Source organism: Drosophila innubila (genome assembly GCF_004354385.1).
Source record: "Drosophila innubila isolate TH190305 chromosome 2R unlocalized genomic scaffold, UK_Dinn_1.0 1_C_2R, whole genome shotgun sequence".
Lineage (NCBI taxonomy): Eukaryota > Metazoa > Arthropoda > Insecta > Diptera > Drosophilidae > Drosophila > Drosophila innubila.
The window spans coordinates 12,181,869-12,193,403 of record NW_022995374.1 but is presented as its reverse complement, the minus strand read 5'-3'; the positions used below and the strand labels follow the sequence as shown (position 1 = coordinate 12,193,403).

At 31.7% G+C, this 11,535-nt stretch overlaps 2 protein-coding genes across 2 annotated transcripts; one reads left to right on the top strand and one right to left on the bottom strand.

Moving 5' to 3' along the window:
* Positions 1-3,697: 3,697 nt before the first annotated feature.
* On the top strand, positions 3,698-7,667 carry LOC117783247 (oxysterol-binding protein-related protein 2). Its single transcript, XM_034620541.1, has 8 exons — positions 3,698-3,766; positions 3,851-4,071; positions 6,085-6,343; positions 6,418-6,612; positions 6,686-6,893; positions 6,950-7,075; positions 7,276-7,499; positions 7,563-7,667. The coding sequence occupies exons 1-8, from the start codon at positions 3,741-3,743 to the stop codon at positions 7,663-7,665; spliced, it is 1,362 nt and encodes a 453-aa protein (XP_034476432.1). The 5' UTR covers positions 3,698-3,740; the 3' UTR covers positions 7,666-7,667.
* A 313-nt stretch (positions 7,668-7,980) lies between these two features.
* Positions 7,981-10,648, bottom strand: LOC117783248 (peptidylglycine alpha-hydroxylating monooxygenase). The gene is made up of 8 exons (XM_034620543.1): positions 10,319-10,648; positions 9,595-9,652; positions 9,450-9,537; positions 9,273-9,348; positions 9,058-9,190; positions 8,951-8,999; positions 8,548-8,886; positions 7,981-8,458 (listed from the first exon to the last, which is right to left on the bottom strand). The coding sequence occupies exons 1-8, from the start codon at positions 10,499-10,501 to the stop codon at positions 8,290-8,292; spliced, it is 1,095 nt and encodes a 364-aa protein (XP_034476434.1). The 5' UTR covers positions 10,502-10,648; the 3' UTR covers positions 7,981-8,289.
* Between the last annotated feature and the right edge of the window lie 887 nt (positions 10,649-11,535).

Genomic DNA, 11,535 nt, shown 5'->3' with positions numbered 1-11,535 from the left:
TTCTTCTTCGGTTTCGATGAGCTCTCCAATGATAACGCTAAAAATAGAATTGAAGAAATAAAAAATCATAACAAGTAAGATCCAAACTAAAGTAGAAGATGATCAACTATTATATACTCTAATTATAAATGATTTTTTATGCAAATAACAGGGTATTACTTACCATTTTTTAAACTCCAAATCTTCACTTTCCTTTCCATTCAAAGAAAGTGAGTTTGGGCTTATATCTACTATTTCTATTGGGCTCTCCATCGAATATGTTTATGTAACACGTCAAATAATATTATAAGACATCTGAAATTCAACAAATAATTTTTAAAAAAAGGTCATATGTGAAGGAAATGTTCAAGCAAAACACGAGTAAGAAGAGGAAAACTTGAAAGTAGTTCACAATGCTCGACTTTAAGTATAAGTATATTTCGCAGAGTGTGAATTATTAATTATTTTATATTCGAATTTTTTAAATTAAATGTTATAATAATAAAATATTTAGTGCTATTTATTGACAACACAAAATTATTTAAACAAATGATTGTTTGGGGAAACCCAACGCCAGCAATATATCGATAGTGTCATCGATTGCTTAATATCTCCATCTATCGCATAAATACATATAAAATCAAGTTGAGAGCCTCGCACCGCTAGATGGCGGTGCTGCTTCCTCTGCTCTGCAATTTTTATAAGACGCAAAAACTCAATAAAAATTATGAAATTTGACGATAATTAAAATTTACAAATTAGACAAAATTAAGGTTAACAGTTTAAAAAAGGTTCGACGTTCGTCAGCCCTCGGGAAGAGAAGTTAGAAAATTCAATTCTAAAAAAAAAATGATATCAAAAAAACCAAAAAAAAATTATGAAAAAATTTAAAAAATTGTATAAAACAAAAAAAAATCCGAAAATGTTTAAGTGCAACAAATCAAAACAGATCGGAAACTTTTACCGGTTGGGCAGCCCCCTCGGTTTACCGACGGGGAGCGCCGGGTCGGTCACACCGATTTAGTTTGTTCAGTTTGCTTGCTGGTCCGGCGTACACAAACAACATTTGAAATAAACTTGATATGCGGCGTCTAAAACTATTCTATCTTGAGCTCTTATTGTCTCTGGGATCGATAGCCTGATAACCTGATAGCCCACTAACCCGAATTGAGTATTTGCGCAGGGCAAATATTTGTGATTTTTGTAATTTGTAAACTTTCGATTGTCGGGTATTAAAAACTGATTGACATTTTGTGTGTTATGTTTATTTATTGCATTTTGAAATCATAATTTTAAAGCGGAAATGAAAAGATCAGTCCCCGCAATAAAATTTATCTTATAGGGTCTATATACTAATAACTTGTTTTTTAATTTTAATTATTTTTATTTAACACGCCACTTTTGAATTCACTTTATGCTTGCATTCGATGTAAACTGCATTAATTTTATTAATATTTCCATCACTAACCAACAAAAAACCATATATATCATTTCAACCGATTAATTATAATTTAAAATAAACGCGCGAATTTGACTTGAAAATCAACTTTGAAATGTGCGAGGCAATTGCTGTCACGAAACCTGGTAAATTAAGTTAAGAATTGTCGTTTTGTCGCAAATTATTTATAGAAATTGTTAACACACAAGTATGCATGTATGTACGTATGTATGTACAAGTATTTCAATAAATCACTGAATTCATTGCGTAACATTATGTACCGGTTATACTTGTAATACTCATAACTACGAAATTGTCACATGCTTTAAAAATCGTCAATCATCTAATATATTTATAAAAAATTCATTTTTATATATATAGATATATGTATATTTAAAATAGGTTTCCGTTCACTTGCAATGATTTTAAAAAGTGCCACAAAACTGAAATGAATTTAACTGCATCTCAAGAACTATACGACTGAGCACAAAGTGTACTGATCGATATTTGCTGATCACAACAAAAGTTTTTCTCAAAAAAAAGATTTAAATAAAAACTAACGAAAAAAAATGCACAATTTAAAAATAATGCACATGCATTGCGAATTTACATAAGTATACGTATGTGTACATACGAGAACATACAAAATGGGTGCCTACACGTACATAAAATGCATATAAAACAAACCTATGTATGTATGTATATTTGAACGTTTGCCATGCACAAAATTATACCTACATTTTATTTATATAGGTATAATAAACACATATGAACTGGGAGATACTTAAATATAATATATGTACATGCATGCAGATGTAATTATTTTATATATGTATGCATAGTATATATGTATATGCATATACTTAATTAAATACATATGATTATAGGACCAAATTTGTTTTACATAGTGACCGGCAATAAAGACATACAAGTTGGCTAAGACACTTAGTACTTATTTCGCTGATTTAAGGAGAACATGGCCCAACTCACCAGTTAGTAGCTTATCTGTAAAAGAGTTAAGACTTGTATGACTTAATTTAACAAATAATAAATTTTTATTTTATATACCTTATTTCATTAAGCACATCAAAAATATTATTTGCACCCATTGCCAAGTGGTGTGCTGTCGCTATATTGATTTGCTAACCGCATTGCAGATACCAATTCCTGCACATCTTTGTGTACTTTGTGGGCCATTTCCACTTCTCTGAACTCGTCATTTGCACGACTTATTGGCCGTATTAAATCCGGAATCTCACTTTTTCTGGATCTCGAACCATTACTTTCATCCGCAGTCGCCAGAGACTCCATGTGATCCACGGAAAAGTTATTTAACTTATAGGAAAATACATTTGAGTTGGTACAGCTGGCCTGGTCAACTGATGTCATTGTCTAATGTTTGACCAGGACGTCTGTTACATATTATTACACGCTTTTTGAACCCTTCGTTAAATGTATTTTTGAAATACCTTGTTTTGAAATCTATTACAATTTCAGATGGTTACCATATACATTAATATATAGGAATATATTTACATGCAGCGATAAACAGTTAAATATAAGTGTTGTAATTGAAACTTAATCTCATAAAATCAAGTTTATCTGCCGTATAAACTAGACAACTACACGTTGTTCGACAATAGATACACAGGCCAAAAGGACACATTAATCGATATTTTTATCGTCTCCAAGAATAACCTTAAAATTATCGTTTCCAAACGATATGCATACACACACGAAGCTTTCTTATCACATTCGTTTGATAAAGATATCCGCAATTAAAAACAAATTCCTGTAGGTGCAACTGTAAAACACGTTTAATAACTGTGCAAATCAAATGTAAACATATATAATCATAATGTAACAAAAGTTAGCAAGTTTGAGTAAATATTATTGGCGTTAACTTCTGTCTGCATATGTAATTAACTGAAATAAATTGCAATAGCACAAAGTGTTTGTAGTTTTAAGTATTTCAGTGAGATGGACAACCCATTGTAGCGACGCGAATTTTATTGATTTGTTACATATTTACAAACACATACTTTCAACTGTTTCCCGTATTCCACAAGGATGTAAATGTTTTGAGTGCTGATGCATTACTGTTTTTTAAAGTTAGTCAAGAAATTGTTTTGACCACAACCTTTTTTCTAATAAAAATAAAGTTGCTTCTTAGAAAAAAGGAAATAAATAAAATCCATTGAGTTTTAGAATTTTTAAACATAAGAAACCAAAATCTGTTTTTTTTCCTTGTCAATACAATTACTTACCCATCTGTAAACTTTCTTAATAGCCAAAACTTCCGTAAAACTGCATATTAAGAAACATGGCTGAAGGTGAACATATTATACGGTAAGTAATATGCATATTAACTATATTATATAAGATGTTTAATTGAAATCTAAATCTTTATAATGTATTATATTTCCTTTTAAGTACTGAACTTCCAGCTGCGATGATATCTCGCAAGAAAATCAGTGTTTGGTCTATTCTTAAGAACTGTATTGGAAAAGATCTCAGCAAAATTACAATGCCAGTTGTACTTAATGAACCTTTAAGCTTCCTTCAAAGACTATGCGAATATATGGAATATGCACACATCTTAAGTCAGGCGTCAAAAGAAGAGAATCCTGCGGACCGCATGAAATATGTTGCAGGCACGTAAAACACAAATTATCCCAACACTTATTTTTAAAATTATAAGATGTAGTTTGTAAAATCTCGAAATTCTTAAGCACTTACCGGTATCGGAGACGTTAACCAAAACTAACCGTTTCATTTTTAGTATCAAAACTGAAACCGAAAACGCTTGTACCGGTACGGTTGTGGTAAAGTTGCTAAGTCAAATAGTTGACAAACTTCCAACTGTCATAGCTTGAAGAATACTGACCCGATTTTCAATCGGAACGCCATTTTGATCATGATTCGGTCTCTTAATTCATACTGCATTTAATTTTTTTCCATTTAGAAAATTTACTATTTTTCGACCATCATAGCCATGGTTCTAAGACTTAGAATCTAAGTTGATGGTAAGGGTCCCCCCTTTGGAATTTTTAAAATTCAAAAATTAAAATCTCAAGCTTTTACATTTAATCAACTTCTTATATCATAATTAGTATTAAACGACACTTTAAACTTAATTCATAGGCCTTTCATTTTCTTGTAAAAAATCATGTCAAATTTAAAAAATATTTTGACTTGTCAAGTTCTAGATCAGAGGCTTGACCAACTTCAAACTGTCATAACTTGATCAAAACTGAACCGATTTTCAAGCGGAATGTCATTTTGATCATGATTTGGCCTCTAAATACATTCTGTATTAAATTTTTGTTCATTTAGAAAATTTAATTATTTTCGACCAAGATTCGATTTTGATGCTAAGGGTCCCCCCTTTGAAATTTCGAAAATTCAAAATTTTAAATCTCAAGTTTTCACTTTTAATCAACTCCTTATATCGTAATTAGTATAAAACAACACTTCAAACTTGATTCTGAGACCTTTCATTTTTTTGTAAAAAATCATGTGAAATTTAACAAAAATTTTGACTTGTAAAGTGGTTAAATCCGCAGTCTGACCAACTTCAAACTGTCATAACTTGATCAAAACTGAACCGATTTTCAAGCGGAATGTCATTTTGATCATGATTTGGCCTCTAAATACATTCTGTATTAAATTTTTGTTCATTTAGAAAATTTAATTATTTTCGACCAAGATTCGATTTTGATGCTAAGGGTCCCCCCTTTGAAATTTCGAAAATTCAAAATTTTAAATCTCAAGTTTTCACTTTTAATCAACTCCTTATATCGTAATTAGTATAGTATTCTGAGGCCTTTCATTTTCTTGTAAAAAATCGTGTCAAAATTAAGTAATATTTTGACTTGTAAAGTCGCTAGATCAGAGGCTTGAGCAACTTCGAACTGTCATAACTTTGGCAAAATTTTACCGATTTTCAAGCGGAATGTCATTTTGATCATGGTTTGGCATCTAAATTTATTCTAAATTTAAATTTCATTAAATTCGTTGAAAATTAATGTATTCCTCTGGATCTAGATATTTACTTCGATGTCATAATTATTATAAAACGACAACTCATCATTTTAAAATGTTTCAAAATTGATTTGGTGTACCGTTACACACCGGTACTGATACCGATACCGAAAGAAGAAAACTGAAGCACAGCCTTTTACCGAAACAGTTGTTTCGGAACGTACCGAAACCGAAACTAAATGTCCCACCTCTGAGTTCAAATTTCCATTACTTAATTATTATTTATTTTTTTTTTTGTTATCGTGTTTTATCAATCTGTTATTAAATGTTATTTAGTTTAATTCGATTGCTTTTCTATTTTTATTTATTCTACCATTTATTTAATATTATTGTTTTTAGATTTTATGATTGTAAAGGATTTCTTAAAGCTGAGGTCCAGTTTATCCAGACTTAGTCAAGTTGAGAGAGCAACAAATCGATGACTTTCAGATCCCTAGAAACTTGACAGTAAGCATTTACACCATTCTCAATGATGAACGATAAAATTGGTTCGTCTCTTTCCCTTTTGTAGACAATATTCAGTTGTTTTTGTGCTCATGCTTTCTTTATATACTCGAACAGCTTTAAATAATGTATGTATCAAAAATCTCAAAATACTTACCAAAATATTTATAATTTTTCAGCATTTGCCGTTTCTGCTCTGGCCGCAAATTTTGATCGACTGGGAAAACCATTTAATCCTCTGCTTGGAGAAACATATGAGCTACAAATGGACGATTATCGAATTGTTTGTGAGCAAGTCTCTCATCATCCTCCCGTCTCTGCCTTTCACGCAGAATCAGCCGATTTCAAGTTTCATGGTTCGATTAATCCAAAGATTAAATTCTGCGGAAAAAATGTTGAAGTACATCCAAACGGAATTGTTACTGTTGAATTTCCGAAGTGCGTACTTTAAGAGCTTTTGACAATGGATGATTAATCTGGTATGTTGCGTTTTCGATTTATTTACTCGATAGATGGAATGAAACTTACACATGGAGCAATGTCAATTGTTGTGTGCACAACATAATTGTTGGAAAGCTTTGGATAGAGCAATATGGGACAATGGAAATTACCAATCATTCAAATGGATATGTTGCCAAGTTAATATTTAAAACAGCGTCAACAGATAAGGATGTCCACAGAGTTGAAGGATTTGTAAAGGATGAAAAGTAATAGTTCATATTTAATAACTTAAATTTTTCAACATAAATTTTCTTCAAAATTTTCTTTATTTGATTGCAGCCAGAAAAAGTTATTCTTTCTATATGGTAAATGGACCAAGTTCTTAAAGTCTTGCCCATATGAAAATTATGAAGAAAATCGTAAACATGAATTGAAAATTAAGGAGGAAAAAGATTCTTCAGCTTCACCTAATGCGACTCCGAAAAAAATGTTTTCCAAATTGAACAGTTTTAAACTAAACTCTTTTCGTAGTTTGTCTATTCAGGATGTAAGTAAAAAGAAGAAAATATATCCTACATTTAAGTTATTATCAATTTATTACAGAATGAGAATTTCCCACCTGCTGAAATAGACGGCGATTTTCCGAGAAGTGAATCTTCCTTCTCCTTGGACATACCGGACTCCACATTATTGTGGAGTAGTAACCCCAGACCTGATAATAGTAGCGAGGTAATTATAAAGAAAAAATACAAATGTAATGGCCAAAAATGAGCTTAGGCAAACTGAAATAATAGGAATAAAATGGAAATTGAGCGAACTAATCGACTGATTAGTAATGGGATCCAAACTTAAGGAATCGATAGCGAAAACTAAAACTGATTGAGGTACGATTAAATAATTTAAGCAATTAATTTTTCGTTGTCTTTCAGTATTACAATTTTACTAACTTCGCCATGCAATTGAATGTAATGGATAATAATATGAAACCACCAGACACCCTTTGCCCCACCGATGCACGTTTGCGTCCTGATATATTATGTTTAGAGAACGGCGATCTGGATGGAGCATCAAAGGAAAAAACAAGGCTTGAAGAAAAGCAGAGAGACTCGAGAAAAAACATAAAGACCGCTGATGTAGGGGATTTTTGTCCCAGGTAATTATATTTTCCAACTTGCAACAAAACTGCATAGAATAAATTAATAAAATGTTCTTTCAGATGGTTCAAAAAAGCATACAACCCTTACACAAAGTGTGATGCTTGGCTATACAGTGGATGCTACTGGGATCGCGATTACAAAAACACAAATACATTATTTTAGAAGAAATATACATATATTTCTACGGATTTACACCAATTACAACACACACACAAGTATAACGGTCAAATTTGTTAGTAATTATTATTGTAAAGCATCAACTATATATACATATTACTGAACGATAAAAAATAAAGTTGCTTTTGTTTAGTGAAGTCTCTGTTATTCCAATCCAATGGTAGTCGATAACTGATTGTGCTGGCTCCACCTAGCGATACCATGTGAACCAAACTTGTCCTCCTAGGATATTTGTTTTATTTTTCTACTTTCAATAAATATCGAGATTGCAAAAAATATATAATTCAAGGATACTTGTTCTTGCACTACACAATACACACAGATTTATTTTCGTAAGTCCACATGAGTTGAAACAAAATTAAAAATGATTTTCAGCTACACATATTTGTATATTTTAATTTATATGTTGGTATATACATAAATAAATAATTGGCAATGTCGAAATTAAACATAGTTTTACATAATTTCATACATTATGACGTTCAACAATAAATCGGTAGTATATATAAATTTACGGTATAAATAACCCAGATAAATCAGTATACATTCGTTTCACTTTTTACAGCTTTGAATTGATAGTTTCGAGATTTGAGATTTCAGTTTGTTGATTTACAAAGTACTAGCTTCGATATGTGGAATGTTATGTAGTCCGGTATCAGGATTATCCCAATAGTAGTTAGGAGCTCCCTGGCTAAAACAATATTTCATATCCAGGGGTTCTCCCTCATCTACGTAGTACATCAGGTAAAAATTGCACATTTCGTCCTCACTTGTTGGTCTAAAAATAAAAATAATAATTTGTTTTAAAATTGGATAGGAGAAACAATATACTAAATAAAGAAAAGTACTATAGCAAACGCAGCTTACCCGATCCCAGTGGCACGATGACGAGTGCTTTTCATCGTACACCTCGCTGCGACATAATCACCGGTTATTATAGGCGACGTGTCTTCAACATTATAAAACATTTGTGGTGTAAGGGGATCTCTCTTTCCAAGAAGCGTCCATTCTTGAACTCCCTGAGCATTTGACCGTACCCTATATCCGGAAACAACTTTTCCTAATGCATGAGTATGGGTACGATAAGCAAAGGGATGAATCGTTTTATTTTCGGTTATTTCGCAAGCGGCTTCCATATGTTCCGTCCTCATTGCAGGAATGGTTCCATCGGTACCCAAAAGTAAGGTACCAGCCAATTTCTTTAATCTTTAAATAAGCAAACGTCATCATAGGATCTCATATACAGTCGTAAAGCTATCTTTGTACTTACGGCTTTTCAGTATACTGTAAAAATATACCAGAATCATCTGTAGCTCCACCTAAAGACCATAAACAATTATTATTAAAAATTTTGTCACTTAATTAGAAGATTCGTACCCCGAAATTTATCAACATGAGCATAATGAACCTGCAAAACCAAATATTTAGTCTGGGAATCCTTGCCTACTTTAAAACCAACGCCCTCAGGTAAATCCAATCTTGGTGCGTCTCTGGCCCAAGCATATAAAATCTGAACAGAAATGAGATAAAAGAAATACAAAATAATTATAGTGTTTGATCATTCGAAAGTGATTGTCGCCAATATAACTTACTTGCGAATGCGAATGGGGACCACATGGACTTCCGGTTTCTTCCCCTGGTTCTGATTTTGACATTTCTCCACAGTTCCTAGCAATATAAAAAGAAAAAAATATAAAAAATTAGAATAAATTTAAAAAAATCTAAATTCTAGAAGTATCTTAATATCAAGTTTTCAAATTAAATCTTACCAAGTTTCTTTTGTTGTTCCCGGCTCACCGCATCCATAAAGCAACATATGATGAGCGGTATTCATGGTTGCATTTGGTTTGTAGCCGACTTTGAAATAAGATTATTTTAAATACTGTGCAATAATTCAGGACCTATTACACGTACCTATGTAATACGATGTCGTTGGATCGACTTTGATAGGAGTGCACAAATATAAATCTGGCTGTAAATAGAAAACAACATAAATATTGTTAAAATTACATTATTATATGATATAGTACACGGATATACATAATATAAGCGAACCCGCTGTCACAATTTTGTACTTCCACAATATCTTTAGAGAACAATAGGAAACAATAAAACAGCTTACAATAATAATTCTCTGAACAAAAAAAAAGGTGAAATAACCAGGGCTGCAATAAATTTTCAATTTTTCCGTTATCAGTTTTCAGTGAATGGTTTTTTATATACAGTTCTGCTGTTGAACTCGTGCTGAGAACTCCTGTATGTGCACAAATATTTCAATGATTAAATTTCAATTTAAGTTGCAAAAGAAATGAGTTAAATACAAGTCAAAATGTACACTATAATTTGCAACTTGCATACGTACATACAATTGTTACATATGTATGCGTACTTTATTTTAAAAAAATATTATCTGTTTTAATTCTGTAGCAATTTCTGTGGTTATTCCCCCTGTGTGTTCGGGAAATATCTGTGATTATATTATATTCATGCTAAAAAAGTGTGAGCCTTATCAAACTGCGATTTTTCCGCGTTCTCAATGAATACACACACATGTTTGGGTACATGCATACATACATTTAAATGTATTGACCCGTGTACATACACATTTATTTTCAAGCAAAATGGTAATTCATCTTACTGTTTTTGGCGAGACGAAGGGCATTAAGAATGGAAATGACCCAGTACGGTCCTCAACGTCATCATTATTATTATAGATTTCATTCCTTTGATAGTTGTTCAGCTTTGGATCCACTAAACCAAATGAAGTAATAGCATTCCAGAGTAGTATATATGAATAAAATGTGAACAGCAAAAGTGCCATTTCTTTAATTGATTAAATTCTCAGAATTTTTATTTTATTCTTTAAAGCTTTAAGTATAATTTGTTAATAAATATTTAGACGTTTCGTTCAATATGTTGTATTTTTCTTAGAGGTGAGAGACTTTCAATTTCCTTATCGATAAAGTGTATACTATTGGTTCTACAGTAATCGATAACAGTTTTCAAACACGACTTTGTTTTGTGACGTGATAACAAAATGCAGACTCCAGACCGATATTTTTATTCAGCAAATTCCAATATCTTTGAGATTTAAAAGTGTTCGTTTATTGTTTTTAGCAATAACAGCAGCAGATGTAATAAACCACTGAAAAAGCAGTGGGTGCAACAATAAAATCACCTACAACAGCAGAATCAGCTGTTGTCTCAGCAACAGGTCAACACATACCAAGTATATACGACAGCTTAAGTCAGTTTAACTGAAATCAAGTAACCTTGATAAGGCTTTACAGTCTTATAATCTTGGTAACAGGCGGAAGACAAATCCAGGGATGCGATATGACCATTTGTATGTGTTATGCGATCAATTCAAATGATTATTTTTATAATCAACTTTATGACATGCTAGCAAATACTTCTGCCCAAAAACAATATCTAACATGTGGTGTGAGGAGGAAACAAATATATATTAGTAAATTTATTGAAATTAATGCAATAATCAAAGTTATGTAATTTCGTCACAAATCGAAAAAATGTCGATGACTTTTCACATTACTTGCGATCTATTGTTAGATATAAAAATCAGTTAATACTAATAGGTACTGATAACAAATAATCCACAGTTGTGCGCGCTCTAACTACATTTACCACGATTTCAACTTTTTTATTTGTAAAGTTTGCCAATTGACACTGCATAGAACTTGAAGGGATGTAAGTATGATTTTAAATATGCATACATACATAATTAATTTGCACACATACACATTTACATGTCCGTACAATGAAACTTTGCAACTAACTCTGTATGTAATTTTCCTAAACAATATTCAAATTTACTACATATGTATGTGGATACAC

Bases quoted from the DNA above. Each gene is read 5' to 3' on its own strand.
- LOC117783247 (XM_034620541.1), top strand. From the start codon at position 3,741: ATGGCTGAAGGTGAACATATTATACG. The intron at 3,767-3,850 runs GTAAGTAATATG...TTTCCTTTTAAG, and splicing joins GAAGGTGAACATATTATACG to TACTGAACTTCCAGCTGCGA. The intron at 6,613-6,685 runs GTAATAGTTCAT...ATTTGATTGCAG, and splicing joins GGATTTGTAAAGGATGAAAA to CCAGAAAAAGTTATTCTTTC.
- LOC117783248 (XM_034620543.1), bottom strand. From the start codon at position 10,501: ATGGCACTTTTGCTGTTCACATTTTATTCATATATACTACTCTGGAAT. The intron at 9,538-9,594 runs GTACGTGTAATA...CTTATTTCAAAG, and splicing joins AACGACATCGTATTACATAG to TCGGCTACAAACCAAATGCA. The intron at 9,349-9,449 runs GTAAGATTTAAT...TTATATTGCTAG, and splicing joins GGAACAACAAAAGAAACTTG to GAACTGTGGAGAAATGTCAA.